We start from the raw sequence: 22,252 nt of genomic DNA, 5'->3' as shown, positions 1-22,252 counted from the left end.
AACATGCGACTTTGGGCAGGACCCTATTGTGCTCTCAGCAGCTTCAGCTGGATGCTCCTCACACAGCTGATGATACCCAACGTGGTCAGAACTTTAGCGAGCCCCCTTCTTCTTATGACTCCATTAAGTGTTAGAAAAGAAAGTTTCCAAGGCTCTTTTCATCAAAACTATATGTTTATTTATAAAAGAGAATGGAAAAAAAATAGACCAAAGTGCTTTCTTCTATAAAAGACAATATCGTGGAGGTCGAATGCCTTAGACCTGAGTATCCATGGCATCGCAGCCCAGAGCTGGATGTGGCTGATCCAGATCTGGTGCTGAATATCATGGAAATTTGGAATTAGAAAGGTCAGCAAAGGATTTTTCCACTGATGACTAAAGGACTTAACCACACATCTCCTACTGATTTCAATTAGAGATGTATGGCCAAATCCCTTCACTGGCTTTCAAAGTTCAAGCCCAGTTAAATCCAGAGAAGAAAAATATATAATTTTTTGACTCCAGGCCTTAAATTGCCTCACCAATTGGGCCCATCTCTATGCAAAAGACAAACGGCCAGATCCTCAGCCAGCAGAAAGCAGCATGCCTCACCAGTTCCATTTATCCACTCCAGTGTGGGTCAGACTGAAGAAATCCATTCTATAATTCCCTCAGTTTTGGCTGTACAATAGCAGAAGTTCACAGCTATACCAAAATTTTGAGATAAGTAATTGAATCTGGAGCTCCATGATGCTGCAGGAGCTACTTTAGGTTCTGAGTCAGTGGGGAGCTGCTGTGGTGCGATGCAGGGGTGGCATTAAGATCCCTTTGGAAATGGCAGAGGTGAGACAACACGGTCACCCAGGCAGCGGGATGTCTTCTCAGTGCTGAAGATTTCGAAGCGAATGGCAAAATTAACAGCTTAGGAAAAAAAGCACAATTTCCTCACCCTGGGAAAAAAAATCTTTGCCTGGAGCATCTTCAACACCAAGCACCAATGACTTCTCTGAACAAGTATTTTCCCTCAGCCTACGCACTCTTTGGCCTTAATGTTTTTTATATCTTGACAGCGGTGTAAAGTTTTCTGCCTCAGTTTCCCCCAAATCTTGAAACAGAGACAGTTCTGAGACTTCCTAGCTGTGAAACTGCAGCAAACTCTGTTTTACTTGGAGGCTCACATTTTTTCATAAAGCTCGGTAACCTGCAGTGCTCTGACATCAGCATCCCATTCTGCATTAAAAATAATCCGTGTATCTCTCTTCGACTGTAGGGCTGAAACTGAAAACAGAAACCTGGAAAGCATTGCCGCAAGCTGTCACTTGACGTTCGTTCTTAATTTGACTTGCTACGAAAATCTGGAAGTAAATTTTATGATTTCTTTAAGTTCTGGCTCATGATTTTTAAGTGCTTCCGATCAATAATGCTGAAACCCTTTCCTTGTTTTCGAGTCAACTCATCCACTCCAAGCAGTTGTTGCTTATGAGAACTGAAGCTGCTGGGAGCGAGCACCTTCTCCACCCCTCTTGATTAATCTGCTGTGATTGTGCATCGCCATCTGCAGCAGGTAAACGAAAATCCATGGTGTAGTTTTAACAGGCATCAAAGAGGGATGATGTTTTACTGACTCTGCCCTCCAGGGCGCTCTGATCTTTTTTTGTGACAATTTTGGATCAAGGTGTTCTCTGAGTTTTCTTTATCAGAAACCTCCTATCAAAGTCTGTGCAGTGAGCACTTTGACTTTCACTCTCCTTTCTGTCCAGCTGAAGGCTAGCTCAGCTATGCCAAAGCAAGTCATTCAAATTCTCCTTTGGATGCATCTTTTATTCCTTCTGGCAGACTGAAAGGAGCCTCCTTCAAATGTGAAACACTGCTAAAGCTACAAAAACAATCTCTACCACAAAAAAGCCCTCTTGGATCCCTTCCTGTGAGCGTGTTTTGGCCTGGTTTCTGCTGTTTGTTTTATGTTTTGTCTATTTCATTTTTTTACATAGAACCTATTAGTATCTTTACTTGCTTTTAATGTTGTGTGCTGGTTTGATGCATGTTCGATTCTGCTTCCTCCCCAGCCTCCCCACTACCTAATATTTTTTTCAGGCACATCTCAATACATAGAGAAGAGCTGTTATGGGATGAGGCCAAATTCAGCTGCAGCACTGCTTATAGCTTATCTCACACACTGGACAAGAAGGAAGATAATCGAGATGGGAAATGTAGTCTGCACAAGTGTGCTCTTCTTTCAACAGCCTGGCAGCCAGGTAGCCACCTGGGATGCTTATTAGAGCCCTTGGGTCCATCATTAAGCGCTGAGTTTCCTGATGCAGTAGCCAGTAATCCTCAGCATTCAACTCTCTCCAGTTCTGCATATCGCTTTACTATCAGAGGTAAAGAAGACGTGCTTCTAATTTCTTCAACAAATCTCTGCTAATCTTTTTTTGTTTGTGAGTGCTTCTTCCTGTCCTGCGTGGTGTAAGATCAGGTGCAGGCACGGTGGTGTAAAGCAGTCCATCTTCTGGATTAAACAGGCATAAGCTCAGGAGTCAAGCCATAACCAACTGTCAAATCAATGCAAACAACACTAGGTATTTGCGATCCAATTTATCTATTTCATCTGAAGGCACTTGTGAAAATTGTCTTTATCTATGCTTGTGCTGAATAATACTTAATAAAAAAATATCTCTTTTAGCAGGAAGGACTCTGCCGGAGACCAGAATCGAGTTTACGTAGCATCTAACATATGGCTGCTGCTGATGATGGCTGATCACTGAAAAGAAGGTATAAAACGGCCCCTGCTAACGATCCTAAACCGTGCCACGTGCTCAGCACGATTCCACTATGGAATATCACTGGAAAACCCTTTTCCTTTGCATCTCTGCAATGAAGGTACCTGTGAATGCTGTTAGAGATGATGATATTCCAGAAAGGTTGCCAGGAGCTCCAGCACTTAATGGCACTTTTGAGAGGGAATCTGTGAGTAAGAGGAAACACATATGCCAAGTGCTTGCAGGGTAATAAAATGCACAAGGTTTGCATTAAGAAAAAAAGAGCATTCATGCTTAGTCCTCTGTAATACAGCAATAGCAGCAAAGAAAGTTTTTGGACTTGAAATAGATGCTGAAGAATAACTCTCATTTTGAGCATTAACAGATGATATAAAAGCCAGCAGCTCACACCAGTGGGTCGCTGCCTTATAACCATATATAAATGTGCACATGAATAGCTGTAGACTGCAAGCTTAGAAGGAGTTGTTACAAATGAGACAGCAGGCTGTGCATATGATCTTGTTTTCTAAAAATATTTTTTGCAAAATCAAGAGCAAACCCTCTTGCCCTTTAAAGTATTTTTCAAGTTTCTGATGTGTCTTTGTGTTAAAGTTGTTGCTTTTGTTGTTGTTTGGCTTGGTTTGGTTTTGAGGGGAGGAGTTCTTTTTTTGTTCATACCATTGGCTGGCTGGGTTGCTGCCAAGCAGAGTTTCCCAGCCAGGGTAAGCTACATGCTTTGAGGTAGGGTCCACTAGCAGCCTAAATTAATGAAGGTTCAGCATCGCTGTGCTGGTCCCTAACGAAACCTGGCAGAGGCACTTGCTTCCTTTTGGGGGGAGCACTGGTACTGCTGGAAGAGAGAGGACAGGACACAGCGGGAATGGGGAAGATGAGGCTGCAGCAGCACTAACTTAGAATGACTTAATAAAATGCCACGGGGCTACAGTCTTTGTAGAAATGCATGAAGTCCTGCTTTCTTTGCAGCAAAGGACAAGATGGAGACAGTTTGACACCTGGAAAACATTCTCCCCTTCTCTGACCCCTTCCATTTCCTTTCTACACAGTGTCTGTAACCTTGGGGATCCAAAACCTGCAGACAAATGCCAGGTTCCTCAGGTTATGCTCAGGTTGTTTGAAGCGTGCAGACCCAGACTAGATAGAAATTGGTCATCTAAATCCTGCTGATGTGAGTCTTCAGGGAGCTGATGCTCTCAGCATGCCTTTAGGAGAGGGTAAGGGAGCAACACCAGCCCCACGAGCTCAGATTTAAGCCCACACCTGAATCCAAGTTTGCTTTTCTCTTTACCAAGTCACAGCTATGACTCCAGCAAAGGATTAAGAGGTGAGTTGTGGTTTGTAAGGCCATCGGGGCTTGTCTGTCTGAAAGCTGGTGCTGTCTTGACCGCCAGTGGCCTGATACTTGTGTGTATGCACAGGCTTTGCATGTGCTACAGAGCCACTTTCTACACCTGGCATAACTTCCACTGGTTGTTCCCATGGCTGGGAAGGTCAAAGAGGGAGAGAATTAACAGAAATGTATGTAAAAAAAAAAAAAACAACAAAACAACAGGAAAGCATAAGGAATTTGTCAAAGGTAGTCAGTCTGTTTGCTGTGCTTCATGGGATCCATGTCGCACTAGAAACTTTTTGCTCTGTGCTTTCTTATAGGCAAAGGTAAAACTCTGCTCTGTTGCAGTCTGCATCAACACACCAGGAGACAGCAGGCTTATCCCACTGGAACTGAACGCACGAGTCAGCCCTGGGTTTTGGGTGCCTTCTCTGGCAAGCAATATTTTCCCCTCAAAAGCAGGGCAGGTAAAAACAGGCCTGGGAGCTGATGCCCAATTGTCACACAGTGACAACGCAGCAGGGAAGGCTCGGTGCAAATCCTGACCCTTGGGACACACAAGGAGTGAGCAATCCCCTCTGGTGAACTCAACAGGCCGAGGGCAGGTTTTTAAAAAGGGAGCAAAGGCACTGGCAGCCAGCTGCTCAGAGGGGCTGGCTCAGCTCTGTGGGCTGGGCTCAGGGTGGTATTTGATGCTGCAACACGCATAGAAGAGCAGTTCCAATCTGCAGCCCGTAGGGAATTTGCTGACTGTGTATTTTTTCTTCCAACTCTGTGTTTTCCTTTTCACAGATGCAGGCTTCTTCAGATTGGTGGGAAGAGCTGAATGTGATCTAGTCAATATATTATTGTTCACCATGGTCCAGAAGGAGCTGGGAATGGTTCTCTGAATTTAAGCTTATCCATATTGCTTGCTCAGTGCTGGAAATGTGTTCTACAGCAGTGATGTTGTGCCCTGTGGAAGATTACAACTGTCCCAGGTAAAGAGGAATCTTCTGGTGGCAAGATGTGGGAAGGAGCTGTGCTGGGGTAGGGCAGCACAGATGCACGTGCCACAGATGTTCCTTGTTTGAAGAGCAAAGAAGGAAAATGATTTAAAAAAAATTACTTTTCCTTTGTCTTTGCTCAGTGTCATGCCTGAGGGCATATATGTCTTCAGTATAAAAATATACCTATATATTGCAGCTTTCTGGGTGATGGCCCTGGGCCACATCTGACAAACACCGGTGGTGTCTGCTTCCCATAGGAATTCTCTGAGATGCCTTCCTTGCTTTTCTCCTTTCCCTCCCCTCGGGCCCTTTAACTTGTCTGGCTGCTTCACTGTGAAGGAAGGAAGTCAGGCTGAAAGCCTCTCTCGCCAGTTCATAGGAAGGGAAAGCTGACTTCTGGAAACAGAGTGAAATAAGGAACGTCAGAGCCTTGTGCTGGCCTCTGTGAGCACAGAACTTCTCCTCCACGGCACTGCCACCGACACAGAAACCTGTGGTGATTTTCAGGGCTTTACATTCCCAGACACTGGCAGCAGTCTCAGACACTAGCTAAAGCAAGGAAGCCCTCAACAATGCCACTGCCCTTTCGGCTCTAGGAGTCCTCATGGGAATGGAGGCCCAAGAGCTCCTCGGCCAAGCTGGTGAGACCATTTTCTTCCAGGGCTGCGATCAGTCGCGCTATTGTGGCCTTCTTCCCCTCCGACTGGATAAATCTGAGCAGCAGCTGATAGGCTTGTTCGTAAAGTCCCTCTCGGTCGTACTCGAGGGCCAGGTTGTCGATGACAGGATCTCGCAGGGCCCGGCAGTTCCTCTGCAAAGAGCGACCCACTTGCTTCCATTTCTTGGACACAAGCTTGGCAAATTTCTGGTGGTCGTCTGGGGTGAGTGTTCTGTTGGCTGAAAGGAACAGAAGGCAGATAAAATACAAGGTTTCGTGGCTGGTGTGATGTAGCCAGGGCCTGGCCAAAGTTTACTCAGTTTTTGGTGGAGCAGGGAGTGTGTTTGGCATGCACAGTGTGTTATTAAACAGCTGTGGAGCTGCTCTGCTTGTCTGCTGGTGTTTTAACACCAGGAGAGCACTGAGTTGGGAGCAGAAGTGAGAGCAGGGAGGCTAAAGGGACCAGCCCACCGTGGGCAGGGGCTTGTGCACTCAGACAGCAATCCTCCTCTGCTGGAAAGGGAGAATAAACCGGAGTCAGTGTCCCCACGTAGTCTCCCTGCTCTGCATGTACGAGCTGGACGTGTCCCCTCAAGGCCCCTGGGGACGCCCTGCAGTACTTGTGCAGGGAGCAGGCGGGAAGCAAGGTGCTGTTCACACCACTCTGTGATCCCCAGGGGCAGTGGTGGTGGCTTGGGTGGCAATTTACCTGCTCCCAGCCACCTGCCCTGGCACCTCTGGGCTCCCTGCCTGGCTCAGGTCATTCTCCTTCTGAAGTCTTTCCATAATATCAGGGCATATGGGCTTGTCCCCACCCCACAAGCTTGTCACTGTCTATTTTCTCGTTTTCTCCCCTGGGATGAAAATGCCTCGTAGTTTGCCAGAGCTTGCTTTTCTCTAACGGGCATCCTCTTTATTTGTTCATCCTCTTTATTTGTTTCAACCTTTCAAAAGCCACTCAGCCAGGCTTTTCTGACCAAGGCCCCCTTCCCTACCTAAGCATCCTTAAAATACTGAAACACAGAGCAGGAGCTCAGCTGTTTAACACTGGAAGCTGCATACACAGTTTAAACACGCTCAAAAAAAAAAAAGGTGATCTCAAGCTAAAATTGCAGTGTGAGACTATCTCAAAGCTGTCTACAGTGGACAGACACCAGAGACAGACAGACAGTTGGTGTGCCTCAGAGAGCCTGGGCTTAAGCAGTCCCAGCTGGAAGTGGGGCTGGTGACTTCCACAGCAGCCTTCCCAGCCTGATCCAACCCTGTGCTGTTGACTCACCTCGACCAAGTGATGTGGAGGGAAAGAAAACTACTCTGTGATTTTTGTTTCAGTATGAAGGAGCTTTAAAATGTGAGGAGGCTGCAAAGGGACACAGACTCTGAAGCATCTGGCTCTGAGTCACCCCAGGAAGAAAAGGGCTGAGGTGTGTGGCAATATCTTATTACTAATCGACCTCCTTCCTTACAGGGTGCTGCAGATCCTTGATTTACCTGAGGCAGACCCCAATATGAACTTTCATCCTCCCCTTTTGCCTTGAGGGCTGCATCCCAGCCACTCACCAAACTGCTGTCCCTGAAAGAGGAAGGTGAGTTGCGGGGAAGGAGAGCTGCCTTGGGACGGTAGAGACGGGGAGTTGAGAGACGCGCAGTCCTTTGCAGGCAGGTTGTTGTTGATGTTCTGGTGAAGGATCAGGCTCTGGAGATACTCCTCGAGCTCGGTGATCTCCTCATCCCGCAGGCGGTCAGGCTGTAACACAAACAGCATCAGTGGTTGGGGCTGGGATCGCTGCCGTGCAAAGCCCTTGGGGTTTAGCTGGAAGGCACCTTGTCAGTGCAGCTTATGGTGATGGTGTTCAGAGAGAAGCAGTGAGGTGGCTGCAGCTTGGGTTGTAAATCGGGAATCGAGTGAGATAATCTAAAGGAGTTCTGGCCATAAATGTGTGAATTTGAATCTGTAATGGGATATGAAATAGGCAGTCTCCCCTGGGTTTCTCACTGCTCACAGGTTGCACTGAACTGCTCCTAGCCTGGGTTTATTTTCAGCAGCTGTCTGCAAGAAACAGGGTGCACCACAGGTGGTGGGGTTCTCTGATTTACTCCACATGAGGGTCAGACCCACAGAATAGGGTGGTCTGATCAAACAGCTCATGGCCACCAAAGCAGGCAGCTCCTGCTACTCCCTTTCTCTCTGTCTGCCCCTCCATTGCATAAGTTTTGTTCCTAGCACTTTCTACATCCTCTGCAAGCCAATTTTTCTTGCTAACCAAGACCTCCAAAATAATCTGACCTCCAAAGAGGTCAAGACAGGAGAAAGGGGATAAAGAAATAAGTCAAAGCACATGGGAAGAGTCAAAGTGGGTGAGTGCTGTGACTCGGTTCAGTGTTTAGCTCACGTACAAGAGGTTGGTTCCCAGCTCTGCCCCCAGCCAGTGACTGATCCTTCTCACTGCCCTGCTGTTGGGCAGCGGGCAGACTGAGTCAGTTGTGGGGAACAAAATAAGCCCATCTCTTTGTCCAGTCAGCTAATTCAGCAGAGGAAGGGAGCAGCAAGTAGAACTTGATAGGGTTTGTGATACGTGTTTGGTCCTGGGCTGAATGGTTTGCATTTCATCTCCGTGCTTGCAGAAGAGCACCCTGCCCAAACACCCTCTTGTGCCTAATCGTCCCAAGGAGTCGGTGACCACCTATTTCTGGGGATCATTGAGAGGGAACCAGAACTGTCAGGTATTGCTAGTTCCAGGTGGTAAATAAAAAAGGAGACAAGAAAGGCAAGGAGTTTAATCACATCAAGTGCCTTGGTTTTGTGCTGAAATGACAAGATCCCACTGTTCTTGCTAGCAGGATTAGCGTGCCAGTGCCAAAGCATGAGATGAGCAAGATGTTAGACATCGTCCCTGAGAGAGAGCCGTCGCCCTCAGAACGGCAGCCTTCCTGCTGGCAGCAGATGCTGCCTGTCCCCGCTCTGTCACAAGCCCTTGGTGCAATGTGCAGTGTGTGTCGTGCTCGTTTCTAGGAGCAGGTGCCACTGCTGCTCAGAGGAGGAGGTGTGCGAGGCGGGGAAGGAAGGTGCTGGGCAGCGATTGCTCCACACGGGACTGCTCTCCTCCCTGCCAGCCTCACGGGTGTGTCGAGACACGTTGTGCCTTCCGCAATTCCTCATCTGAGTGGTGATAACAGCCACAGTAACTGAGCCACACAGAGACTGCAGTGGTTTCACAGAATCACTGTTGGCCAATTTAGGTAATGCTGTGGCCCTTCCAGGTAAGTGCACAGATCATTTCTGGGGAAGGGCAGAGCTGTTTCTCCATAGTACAGCTGAGAGCTGAAGGATGGAGAATTCAACAGCCCAGCATGCTGCAGCAGAGCAGGATTTGCAACCCCCTTCTTGCCTCCTGTGCTCCTCATTGCTGCCTTGCTTCCCTCCCTCTCCCATTCACCTTTTCTCTGTAGATGCACTCCAGGCAGCGATCCTCATCCTTCAGCATGTTGTCGAGGTGCTCGTTGCCAGCCTTCAGCTCCATCTCTAGAGGCACCGTGGTCATGGCCAGGGCGAGCTGGAGGTGGTTCTGCAGGGACTCCTGGAGCACCCCTTCCCGGTAGCTCTGCAGGAAGCGGCGGCAGTTCTCCTGCTTGCAGAACTTGAGCTGCACGATCAGGTGCGGGTGGCTGCAGTGCACTTTGAGCATGTCCACACCATTCACGCTGCCGGTGGAGTCTGGCAGGGAGAAGCGAGCAGAGTCACTATCCAGGCATGAGACAGACAACCCAGACCCACTCCCATCCACCACCAAGCCTGCAAGGGAGTAGCTTTTGAATTGTCTTCTCTCTGTGATAAAGTCCTCGGGGATGGAAAACCTGTATGCAAAACCAAGAGGAAAGGATTAAGTTTTTGCTGCCCTGCTACCACAAATCCCCTGAAGCACAGTGTCCAGGTGGTACTACAGCCCAGGTAATTATCCCAAAACAGTTTATTGGGAGAGCTTTTGAGTTCAAGTTTCCATTTCTAGGACAGAAATGGCTACACTAAGCAGGTAGCACAACAGAGGCGTGCATCTTATAGATGAAAATGCACAGTTCAGCTCAGTGCTGAGCCAGGTTCCAGTCCCTGTGACTGGAGTTGTGTGCAGTGATAGAAGTTCTGGAAAGAGACGTAGTGTTTCTTCCCCACCCCGTAACACAAGGTAGCTTCTGGCTGGCTTGGAGCCTTCGATGCATCTCAGAAATGGCAAACAACAGACCCAGCTACACATGACAGACCCAGCCACAAGAATTTTGGTTGCTTGAGAGTGGACCTTGACTAGTTTAGCTTCTTTGCACAGGGAATTAATTCATGGTAAAATCTCAGCAAGGACAAGGCAGGGTTGCACCCTCTAACATTAGTGCAGGGGGAGCATGAGAGACATGGATGAGAGAGAGAGGTCAGGGCTTTGTCCTCCCTTCTCCCAGCAAAGTTTAATTTGGATTAGCCATGTACCCTGACCTTGTCTCCCCAGGGATTTTATATGCTGATGATGAAAGTTTAAAGTATGTGTTTTTCTCTTTTTTTTTTTTTTTTTTTTTTTTTTTTAGCAGAGTCCTGTGGGAGGCTGGCTGTGGCTGTACCACTTCCAGACCCAAATTAACCTCCCGGCCTGTCATTGCACAGGGCGGTTCGGCTGTATCAGCGCAGACTGGCAATATATCAGGTATTTCTAAACCACATATTAAGGCATTATTTAGATGTGCCCAGGGGAGACTTAAGGCAAAGCAGACCTGTGTGCTCTGCGTTGGCTGGGACAAGTGACCTGGCGTTTAAAAGTCTGTGCTAATGGTGGCTTTACGGGGTTTACACAGGGCTGGTTGCATCAGTTTTAGTTTGGACTAGATGTGTGACTGGGACTCTGCACCTAGGAGAGAGATTTTAATTCCGATTGTAATTGCTGATCAGAAATGTCCTTTTGTTTTTATTGGTTCCTTCATGTTTTTTTGTTGTTGTTTTGTTTTGTTTTTGTAAGTGTTGAGCAAACAAATGCTTATGCAACAGGGCAAGAGCTGTACATAAAAAAAGCTGTAAAAAAAAAAAGCTGTACAGACATGGAAACCTTTATGAATGGTGTACAAGACAGCTATTTCAAAAGAGAGAGGATTTTGCACTCATTTCTTCATGAAGCTTCTGACAGCTTCAGACTTCATGTCCTTTTTAGGTCTGAATGGCATGGTAGCATTTAACATTTCTGTGGGCTTTCCTTTAAATGTGTGAGCAGACTCACATTCCAGCGAAACGAAGCAAGCATAAATCGAGCCTAACTGGACAACTGTGTCGAGCTTCCTGCTGTTTCAAATCTTGGGATCAAGCTGCAAGACGAGCTGGGCTGTACTGGATAAACTAGCCAACTTTGCTAGACTGATGACTGCCAGAAGAAATTACAGGATAGCTGCACAAACCCAACTAATCAATATAGGCTCTACTGTATGACAGGTAAAGAGCACTGTGAGAGCTGTTCTAGGTAAATATGATAAACTCTTCAAATTAGTCTGCAGTCAAATTGGTGCAAGGGTAGATACAGAAATATATTTCCATCGCCATCTGCGTCTCAAGGCTTTTTTTGATGTAAATACTGTTAAGTGCAGTTGAAGTTAATGTAATTGTGGTTGCTTATATCAGAAAAGAGCTTCTACTGGCTATCACTCATTTAAAAAGTAGGCTTCTGAAGGAAGAAATCATGTTTCTCTAGCAGAAATTAAAGATTTTTTCATACTAGTTGCTATCTTCTCCCCTCCCACATAAATGTGTTTAAACAAACTTTCACAAAGCAGGATAATTCACAGGACAGTTCAAGTTGGAAGGAAGCCCAGCAAGTCTCTGGCCCAACCTCCTTTGCGAAGCAGGATCAGCCCTGAGGTCAGACCAAGCTGCTCAGGGCTTTATCCATTCCGGTTTTGAAACCCCCCAAGGATGGAGAATGCACGGTTGTTCGGGGGAACTTCTTGACTGTCCTTGAGGGGAAAATGTTTGTCCGTATATTCAGGGTCTGCCTTCCTTCTTGCAGTTTATGCCTGTTGTCTCTCATCTCCCATGCACCACCACAGAGAGTGTGGCACTCCCCCCCTCTAGGTATGGGAAGGCTGGTGCTAGGTCCCCCTGAATCCTTCTCTTCTCCAGGCTGAACAAGTCCAGCTCCCTCAGCATCTCCTCACCTGGCAAACAACTGCAGTCACCAAGCATCTTGGTGGCCTTCTGGGGAACTTGCTCCACTTTCCCAATGTCCTTCTTGTACTGCAGGGCCCAAAACTGGGTGCAGTGTTCTAGATGTGGTCTAACAAGTGCTAAGTAGGGGAGATAATCACTTCCCTTGTTACTGTTGGCCTTCTTTGTTGGCCAGGTTCATGTTCAGCTTTCTATCTACAGAGACCTCCAGGCCCTTTTCAGCAGAGCTGCTCTCCAGCCAGTCCATCCCCAGCCTGTTCTGCTGCTGGGGTTCTTCCTTATCAGGGACCAGATTCCTTCTCAGGACCAGGGTCCTTATGAATTTCATGAGGTCCCTGGTGCCCCATTCCCCCGGCCTGTCCAGGTCTCCCTGAATTGCAGCCATGTCCTTGAGCACATCATCTCGTGCCCCCAATTTTGGGGTCACCTGCAAACCCGAGTCCTGCTGTGAAGGGAGATGGCAGCTCCTCCACGTAACTGGGCTTTCCTTCTGACTTGGCTGCCCCTGCAGGTGGCGTGGGCACCTGAGCACAGCACTGGCAGGTGTTTCTGAGCATCAGGATAGATGCTAAGCCCCGCAGTGCTGCTGATAATGAATCTCTTTCTTTTTTTTGTCAGTTCATCTCCTGCTCTCTCCCTGGCTCACCAACAAACAGGCTGTGTGAGACTGCTCTGGATGGAAGCAGAAATCTCTGAAACATAAACGGGCTGTAAATCCTTGGAGAGGCTCCTCTGTAGCCCCCTAAGGAATAAACAAGCACAGTCCAAGGCTGACACAGAATCCTGAGGTAAACTGAGGTGAGACCTGCAGAATTAGACAGTAGCCAAAAGAAGAAACCTTCTCCTGACTACAGCCCATCTAGACAGATTAATAACTCCAGGAAATGGGCACACAGCTGAACACACCCGAGTGCTACAGCAGCAATGGGTTCACCAGCTGGAGGGCAATAGGTGGCCGTGCTGGTAGCCCATCTCATTTGCAAGGAAGATATGTTAGCAAGAATGACAGCAAAGGTTTTACATCCTGTTGTGTGTCCAAACTCAAATCCCAGCCCAAACCTCGGTGCTCCCCTCAATCTGGCACCAGATTTCCTTACCCCTATGTGTGACATTAAAGAAAGGCATGGCATTGCTATGTGAAGAGATGAGACGGTCAGTTTGCCAAGGTATCAGAGAGGACGGGTACCTGCTAATGCCAACTTCAGTGCCTTGAACACGCTGGGTTTCTTCTGGGAGCTTTCGTAGAGAGATGGCAGAGCGATAGTCTTGCACGTTGACTGCAGGAAGAGGTAAGCGCTGCCGATCCAGGGAGCCGAGCTGCCTGCCATCTTCAGCACCCTACAGGATCACACAGCTGGGCTGAGAGACTACAGAGACAATGGCCTGATACCAGGTGAGTACAGCAAGCAGTAAGCACAAGCATGAAGGGATTACAGGGATCCACCCTGACTTCTAGAGGAGGTAGCGATGTTGTCAAAACAAGTGTAACCTTTAAGGAGTTCATTGCTGTTCTGTAAAGCACAGCACAGTGTGACGTGGTGTCATTAAGACTTGGCAGCTCACAAAGCTCTGAGTTTATTTTCCACTGGATCCCATTCATTTCTAGCCCAAAGAGACTCCAAAGCAAAGAGTTTCAGTCCTCAGCTAAGGCAGATGGTTGGGGTGCTCCAGGGGCACCCAGCAGTCCTGGTTCTGGCACGTTCACCATCACCTGAATCCCTGCTGCACTCAGAGGTTCTGGTCCCCTGGCTGTCCTCGCTGAGGGATACATTACAGTGCCCACAGCTCCCTTGCTGCCACATGCTTGTGGCCCCTCAGGAGGGAAAACTGCGTACCTGAGGGATCAGTGCACAGCCTTATTTCTCCCCAGCACAGAGCCAGGTTACAACCAAGCTGTACTCTGGGACCAAAGGCTGCAGAAGGCAAACTGCAAGTTGATTTCCCTGAGAATTTAGATCAAAAAGGTGTCTCAGATCTCTTTGCACTAGTGAGCTTTGACTCGTGGACACTCAGCCATATCCTTTCATTTTACATCCTAGCTCATTTATGATTCTTCTCCCATTATTTGCCTCTTGCAGCAACACTCCTGGACAGCAGCGCATCCAGCCCTCCATCTTCATCGCGCCTGCCCCTTGCTGGCCAGCTAACACAACACTGCATCTGCTGCAGCTGCACCCAGCTCTGCTTCCCAAGGCAAAGATAAACCAAAACACCTCCCAAACTCCAGCTGCTGAGCGATGCTGACACTGGGCAGTGCCAGATCGAGGCTGTGGCTGCCAGAGAGCATGCAGGGGATGGCCACAGCACCGCAGGAGATGGGCACAGCACCACTCCTTCCAGGTGCATCCACGCTGCCTGAGCACGTCCACGAGCTGGTTGCTGCAAGCCCCCAGGAGCTGCTCCCACACAGCCAGCCCTTCCCGCACGTCACAGTGACGAGTAATTTGGGGACTTCTGGCTCAGCCCTGTTCCCAAGTCCTGCCCACTCTTTCTGACTACTTGCTTACACCTCTGTCACACCATCAGCTGCTTCCCCATGGGCATCCCTTCCCTCCTACCTCCTGCCTTCATCCCTTCCTGCCTTCTGCTGTGTTGTGGTGACCTGGCAGTGTCCCCCTCACCTGATGTCCTTCAGATTATGGGTGTGAAGGTGGCCCCATCTTTGGTCACTGGGACTGACCACCAGAGTGGCTTGTGACCCATTGCCATCCCTTGCAGCATGACAAGTGCACCAGGATGTAAATGGGGACCCACCCCGTTTCCTTACTATAACTTGAACTGAGCCCAGCATGGAGCCTTTTACTGGTTCAGAAACTCCAGGAAATAACCAGTGAATCATGAAGTTCATACTGAAACTCCAGGAGTTCAAGAAATGCCTGTGGGATGGGGAGCGAGTGTTTCTGGGTCATAGTCTCCCAGGACACACAGCCCTTGTAGAAAAGCGTCTCACAGAGGTGAGATGGTGTGGTCTGAACCTCCAAACAGAGGGAAGTGTGGGACTGGGGCTCCCATCTCCTTCCATCTCACAGAAAGAAGGTAACAGAAAGCTCAGCAGCTCCTTAGAAAACAGCAGATGGGGGATATTTAAACAATTTAACCCCTTAATTCATCATCTCTTCCAGTGCAGCCACCCGGCTGCCCCCTACCCACCCTGAGGGGCACACGAATACAAGACCCGGCTTGGTCCTGCTCCCACCACTGCAGCACGGACCCCATTTCCCTGCCCAGGGCAGGCTCTCACCCCTCTGCAACCACCCGGGCAGTGCCAGGAGGCCTGCAAATTACCCCCAGCATCGGGAAGGGGCCCCTGGCTCTGTCATGCCCAACGCCTCAGGGGGCCAGCGGGTGGCTTGCCAAGCGCTCACCCCATAGCAGGATGCTTTGCCAAGCCCAGCCCGAAGCCCCAAGCACCACGCCTGCCCATCCCTAGCTCCCTTTTTGCCCGCTTCTGGCGCACGGCCGGCTACTCAACGGCGAGCTGCGAGGGGGCCGCCTTCGTGTCAAGGCAAAAAAACACCGCCGCGATTTCCCCCGCTGCCCAGGCATTTCTCAGGAGCTGGGACACAGGGGTCCCTGCCATGCTCGGCCCCAACCCTAGCCCCCTCTGCGTGCCTGCAGGGCATTCCCCCGGCCCCTCCAGCAGCTCCGGGCGGCTTCTTTACCTCCTGCAGCCACTGCCGCCCGGCCTCGGCGCCGCTGCTTCCGCCTCTGCGCTCCTGCAGGGCCACGGCACCGCCCGCTGCTGCAGCGCTGCCGGGATGGCGGGCGGGGGCCTGGGGCTAAGCCCTGAGGGCAGCCAGAGCCCTTGGGCTAAGCCCTGAGGGCAGCCGAGGTTCCCCCAGCACTTTCCCCTTTCCTCCGGCCCCTCCGCGGCCCAAGCGAGCGTTGGTGCCGCGCCAAGGCCGGCAGCAGCCGAAGGGGAAGAAGAGAGGCTCTGGGCCTCCCTCGCCTTCACGCCGCTGGGCTGGGTGCTGCAGGGCGGCCAGGGGCTCCGGTGGCAGGAGGGTGCCCACCCTGCGGCCGCTCGCGTGCGTGAGGACGTGTAAGGCACAAACGGCTCCCTTCAGGTAGCTTGGGAAGCTGCCCGTGTCCGGGACTGGGGTCCTGGTCCCGTAGGCGGTGACAGCGGTCACTCGAGCCCCCAGTGTGGCTTGAGGCTGGCGGGTCCCGGCTGGCACTCGTCAGCTTTGCCCCCTGATGCTTCTGAGGAGAGCGAGTGGTAAACGGGAAAAGGAAGATTGTCTGGGTCAGTAATTAGCGAAGTTCAGCTCTCACCCCCTCCCTTCCCTACAGCTCATTTTAATGAGGTGTCCTGGGATCGTTTCGCTGGGAAAGCAGCAACCCCGCAGCCTGGTACAGCCGCCCTAAGGAGTGCTGTTTGCTCAGGGTTAACTGTGAGGGGTTTCCGCTGCAGGCAGATCCAGCGGGCTCCGTGGGTCCCAGCATGGTGGGAGAAGGAGGAGAGCTGCCAAAAGAAATGAGCAGGAGCCCAGCGCTGTTTGTGAGAGGAGACCTTCGGGACCCCACTTAGTAGGGGCAGAGCAGTGTGGTGCTGAGCTTGGTGAGGGTGCAGGGACATCAGCCTGGTCCCCGCGTCTCCTGCGGGATGAGTCGGGCAGCAGGGTCCATAGAGGCGCTGAATTCAGATGACGCTCTGGTTTGCTCCTTCCCACAGGGATCTGTGATAGATTGCCCGTCTCTGAGCCAGGCAAAGCTGTGGTAACTCCGCCAAGAGCAAAGCAGCTTTTGTGCAAATCCCCTGGTTCTGTGGCACGCAAAGCAAGGAGCTGGATTTGGATCCTCAGCCTCAGGTAAGAGCATCCTGCCCAGGTCTGGTTCCTCCTCTGAGCGAGGGGGAAGCGTTATCACGTATAAAATGTGTATACACGTATAAAATACATACCTATTTCATGCCATTTTACAACAACATTTCCATGCCAGGAGCTCATTTCTTAGCTAAAGGAAAAATCTGCATGAAATAAATCCTAGAAGGGGTTAATGCAGGCGGGCTCTCCTGGATGCTCAGGTCCCCAGGCGCAGGCAGCACCCAGGGCCCTCAGCCAGGTGCTTTCCTGCTGCCAGCTTGAGACAGTGGTGAGTCCATGTACCCAAGGGTTTGTGGGGTTAAATGGCAGCAGGGGCTGATCCCAAGCTTCCCCTATAAAAGACCAGGAGTTGCCTGCCAGGGCCAGGTGGGGACAACCAGGTGGTTTGCAGTGGGGGGCTGTCACCTGTTTCTGTCCCCTAAACACCTTCCCTTTGAAGTTAACCTCTGTGCAGCGTGCCAAGGGAGTGAAAGAGGAAAAGGTCGCTGATAGCAAGTTTCTCTTCCGCCAGCCCTTGCCGAGCGGTGCTGAGTGAGCATCCCGTGTGGTGAAATCAAAGTGCTCGATAAGCACTCTGAGTCCTACCCCACGGTTCCCTGTCTGGGGAGTGAAGCTGTCGCTGAGGGGAGAGGCAGAGACTTGGCCAGCACAAGATTTTGGGGTCTGGATTTGGTGGGGAAGGCCGGGCTGGGGGAGGATGGGGGCTCCCACCGAGCCTGGCAGCTCCAGCGTTGTGTATTAAACCCTGGGAGGAGGGCTGGTGCTGAAGTAGGAGCCAGGCAGGCCTTTTAATGCGTGCATTCCCATAAAGCATGTCGCAGCATCCCAGCTCCCACCCCGTGGGCAGGGAAGCCGCCTCTTGGCTGTTATTTTTGGCATCTCCTCCTCCGCTCCTCCCTCTGGGGCGCAGGCTGGGGAGCTGCAGAGCATGGAGGAGGCCGGGCTCTGCTCAGAGGTAACGCTGCTTCCCGCTCGGGCCGAGGAGGCTGCCGGGGGCTTCCCCATGCTCTCCTGCTCCTGCTGGGGCCAGGGCTGCCTTGGCTGAGCCCTGCCCGCTGAGGGCTGACGAAACTCGACGCAACAGTGGGCAGAGCCTCTCCTTCATGCGGTCAACACCTCTGATACCTTGGTGGCTCATGTGAGCCGGCCCAGACCCCGCTGTCCTCACCAGGTGGACCCGGGCCAACCCACCGTATCCGCAGGCCATGAGCCACGCTGAAAGCCACGCAATTGCTTAAGCTAACGCTAATTATTTTTTGCTCCCTGTCTGCCTTCCTGCTCTCTCAAGCCGTGTTTTGAAGCTTTTCCAAAGGATTGCCATGACTAGAAATGTTTTTCTACTTTCTCAGAGGTTCGCAGTCTTTTCACATGACTCCAAGGGCTTAGGCTTTAGGTAAAAATACATCATGAAAATAAAAGGAGCTGCACATGTGAGATTTTAGGAGTGGTTCAGCATTCTGGCAAATGTCTATTGGAGGGATTAAATGCAGCTAAAAGCTGGGTCCAAGCTGTCAGGCGACTGTCAGAGAAAATGACAGAAGATAGCAAGTTCCCAGGAAGGAAGCAGGACTGTATTATTTGGCCGCTGTAGCTCTCAGTGGTGGGTGGAAAGGGGGTTGTCGCTGATACGATGGTAGATAAGATAAAATAGCTGCTATGCTGCTGCTGTCACACAAAATAATGAGTCACACTTCAAAGCAGTGAATTCTAGAAAAATATTTAGTTCTTTTTCTCTCTGCATTGTTTTTTGCATCGCTGCCCTGTGCTTGCTTCATGTTTTTCAACTCGTTCCCTACCTAAAGTACCTCTACAAGTGTAGGCTTTCAGTTCAATGAAAAGTGTGGTGCTGAGATAACGCTGTGACTCCTGGACCTGGGCCTTCAAAAGCAAGAGGGCATGCCCAAAATTCATAGTGAGGTCGTGAGACCTTGCCCAGTCTTCAGTGCTAGCCCAGGAAGGGGAATGTTTGCAGGCTGTAAAGTTCTGTCATTTAAAAATCCCTTGCTTCCTTATGAGAGGAATGAAAAACTCTCATATTGGTGGTTTTATTTGAGCAGAAATGTAGAAGACGGATGAAAGAATTCTGTACGATGCCGTCAACCTCAGCCTTTGTCCCAGGTGTTTATTCTTTTGCCTTGTAGCTCACGTGAAGGGTTAATCAAAATGTGCTCTTGCATTTCTAAGTCAGACTTGTGTAAATGCAATTTTTAAGAAGTGGATTAATAGTAATAAAATATTTCTGTCAAACTGCCATGTCTTATTTCCGGCAAGGGTCACTGTAATTAAGCTACCGGGTTCTGCTATAAGCCTTTTGTTTTGCAATCAGTAAAAAATGGATGTGTAGGGCTGTTTTCTGCGCAGAGCTTCTGCTTGCAAAGAGTTTTTTGTTTTTTGTTTTTTTCCCCCTACAGTTTGAGAATCTGTCTCAGCTTTTTGAATACCAGGGCAACAGTGCTAGAAAATTCCCTTGCATTTTTATTACTTAGAGTAGCAAAACCTTGCTGCAGGAAAAATAAACTTTTTTTTTTTTTTTTTTTTCCAAAGGTTTGATCTTACATCTTTAATTCTTGAAAGGTATCACGAGCTTCCTAGGCTTGGTTGAAAAAAATGTGTAAAACAATTGGCCAGTGAATTTTCCCTGTTTTTATGTTGAATTTCAAAATTTGATGAAGTTTCAAGTTTGAAAAAGTATTGACCTTCTCTGCGATCTAGTCATATTGGTTTGATAAATCCTAACGTGTCTTTCTTTTTTAGAACAGGGAGCTTTGAAAATTAATTGCCATTTTGGAAGTTTCTCCAATTTTTAAACTTGACTGACTCAGCAAAATGCTTGCTCCAGTCCCAGAACTGTGGAACTACATCCCAGAGGAAATCCTCATCCAAATTTTCTATTACCTTTCCCTTCAAGACAGATACACAGTCTTCCAGGTGTGCAAACAGTGGGCTAGAGCTGTTTCTTCTAGCTCTGTTTGGCATTTCACAGAGATCAGGTAAGAGGAGCGGTTTTCTGAAGTCTGAGCATCTGCAGGAATAACAAGCTCATTACTTATCAGTGCACATTGAATATCTACACCCCATATACTATAACATCCACCCCTAGACTGTGACATTATTGACATTATTTTTGACTTGTGTGTGATAGTACAGTTCATAACTAGCATGTCTTCTTATAATAGAGGAAATTGTGTTATGCTGTTGTGTTATTTTGTTTGCTTTTTTTAAATGCTGCTGATGGTTTAGGTATTGGGGGAAGTATTACATTCTCAGGTAAGTTCCTTTAAGTTGCTGTTTAAAAATGGCAAGAAACAAAGTTATTGAATAATCATCCTCATCAGGACACCTACTTCTCTGATGGGTCTTTTTGGAGACTGGCTCCTCTCGCCTCCTCTAACAGTTTGTTTTACCTTTTCAGATGTGATTCAGAGGATGAGGAAAGCATGCTGCAGAGCCTGGTCCAGTTCCTCAGCCAAATCAAACACCTGAAGATTGTGTTTGACCAGTCCAAAGAGGTCAACCGGCAGAATGTGAGGCGCATCTTAGATCTGTTGGCAAAACAGAGTCACAAACTGCAGCAGCTGTGCATCGTGTGCCATGGGGAAAACCCCTATTTCTACTCTGGCCAGGACATCCTACAGAGCATACGGAATATATGTGATGCTAGAAACCAGATAGATCTGCAGCATATTGATTTCCGAAAAATGCCCTTTACCCTTGATGACGAGCTTGTTGAACTCATAGCTACCACCAACCCAAACTTGCACAGTTTGTTCATCAACAACCGCACCCTGGTATGCAACGTGGCGCCGGACACCATTAGGAAAGTTCTCAGAGCGTGTCCCAAACTCTCAGCCTTGGGGGTTTACTACGCCAGTTTGTCTGATGATGTATTTCTGGAACTGCTCAAGCCAGAAAGAGCAGCTTTCACGCATTTAGACATTTTCTGTGAGCGCCTGGACAAATATATACCTGTCATCTCAGAAGAGCTCTGGGCCGCTGTAAGTCAAAAGCATCCTCAGCTCTGTGTAGACCTGGAATTTGATCATACAGTCCCTGCCTGCAAAATACCACGGATCCTAAAGCTGAACATACCTGTGAGCACGCTGCAACTGAACACCTTTAATTACATGGTAAATCAGATTAGGTTTGTCACCCAGAGCTACAGCAGTACTTTAAAGAAGCTGACACTACAGACCACGTCCTCAGAGGAGTTAAATTCCTCGCTAATAGATCTGGCTAGGCACTGCCAGAAGCTGCTGGAGATCCACTGCTACTGTGTGGTGAGCCAGGAGGTGGTGGAAGCGTTCCTCACACACTGCCCCAGCCTGAAACAATACACTCTCAAGATCACCAAGGAGCGGCACCCATGGAAACCAGTGACAGTTCAGTGACCTCCTGCCTTCCTGGGAAAATTGTGGGGAGCTGCAGGAGTACAGTGAGAGAAGCTTTAGGGCTATGAGGAAAATGCTGTAAAATGCCCTCTGAGCTTGCTGAGACCATGCTATTTCACTATCACTGACTGTTCAATATGATGCACGCCCATTCAGCAGACTGAACATTTGTACTCAAAAGTGATAGATAAAGGGTTATACAGAGAAATAGAGTTGCCTATTTTAATTTTTTTTTTTTTTTAATTGGAATATGGAGGACAAGTCTATTTTCCTCTCTGCTTCTTTATTTAGCAATAGAAGGAAAGCCAAACATCCGTCATGGAGTTTTACAGAGGACCCCAGTGAAATTTAGTTTTGATTTTAAGTTTTAAGAGAACCTCAGGCAAATATGTTATGTCAGGTGTCCAGCAACTACTTAGATGGACAGTTAAAAAAGTAACAGCTTCAGTGCAGCCATTTTGTGTTCCCTGGGGTACTTAGCCACGTGGATTCTGTGGGCAATAGCAACAAACTGTGGTCATCTGATGGAAAATCCACCCTAAATTTGATAATTCCTCTTGTGGCATTTTTGTGATTGTGAGCTCACCCAGTATCCAGATGTCAGGTAACTCCAGTTTGGAAGGATCTAAATAGGTTGTGAATTATGTTAGAAGATGCAAGCAGGAAAAAAAGCACTTAAGGAAAAACACTGGCAAGGTAGTAATAAAAGGCAAGTAGTAGTCTGCAAATATCCTTTTCCATCCTTTCTTTCTGATTCTCAGGAACACAGATTTCCAGGTTATAATTTGAATGCCTTTTGCAAAGACTTTTGCTTTCATTAAATTGTTAATGTGTCTTAGGAGAAGCAAGAGCATTTACGGATTTTTGTACCACCTTGCACTCATCAACTAATGGCAAAAGTACCTTGAACCTGAATTCGGATGTGTGTGTGTTTGCCTGTTGTGCCAAAGATTTTGGTGAATTGTTATTTGAAGAGCAGTTTCTCTATGGAAATAATCCTGGCATAAAGCTACATTGCAAGCACCTATTTAGACCTAGCTTTAAAAAATATTAATAATAATAATAATAACAACAACAACAATAATAATAAAGTATGTTGCCTTGTAGATTGTATGTGT

At 48.7% G+C, this 22,252-nt stretch overlaps 2 protein-coding genes across 5 annotated transcripts; one reads left to right on the top strand and one right to left on the bottom strand.

Annotated features, from left to right (window-relative positions):
* Window positions 1-208: 208 nt before the first annotated feature.
* On the bottom strand, window positions 209-15,663 carry TRADD (TNFRSF1A associated via death domain). Its single transcript, XM_082770063.1, has 5 exons — window positions 15,583-15,663; window positions 13,107-13,258; window positions 9,171-9,448; window positions 7,294-7,480; window positions 209-5,972 (listed from the first exon to the last, which is right to left on the bottom strand). The coding sequence occupies exons 2-5, from the start codon at window positions 13,246-13,248 to the stop codon at window positions 5,668-5,670; spliced, it is 912 nt and encodes a 303-aa protein (XP_082626189.1). The 5' UTR covers window positions 13,249-13,258; window positions 15,583-15,663; the 3' UTR covers window positions 209-5,667.
* Window positions 15,664-15,685: 22 nt separating this feature from the next.
* Window positions 15,686-22,177, top strand: FBXL8 (F-box and leucine rich repeat protein 8). 4 transcript variants are annotated; one of them, XM_082770060.1, is made up of 4 exons: window positions 15,686-15,962; window positions 16,596-16,731; window positions 19,501-19,736; window positions 20,159-22,177. In XM_082770060.1, exons 3-4 carry the CDS (start codon window positions 19,573-19,575, stop codon window positions 21,132-21,134), a joined length of 1,140 nt encoding a protein of 379 aa, XP_082626186.1. In that variant the 5' UTR covers window positions 15,686-15,962; window positions 16,596-16,731; window positions 19,501-19,572; the 3' UTR covers window positions 21,135-22,177. The 4 variants fall into 4 exon arrangements, with proteins under 4 accessions (XP_082626186.1, XP_082626185.1, XP_082626188.1 ...); XM_082770059.1 differs by having other exon boundaries at window positions 15,686-15,987; XM_082770062.1 differs by lacking the exons at window positions 15,686-15,962; window positions 16,596-16,731 and adding an exon at window positions 17,685-17,701.
* The last annotated feature ends 75 nt before the right edge of the window (window positions 22,178-22,252 follow it).

This window comes from Aythya marila, assembly GCF_965140915.1.
Source record: "Aythya marila genome assembly, chromosome: 12".
NCBI lineage: Eukaryota > Metazoa > Chordata > Aves > Anseriformes > Anatidae > Aythya > Aythya marila.
The sequence above is the reverse complement of the archived record's forward strand: the minus strand, read 5'-3'. Positions and strand labels throughout refer to the sequence as shown.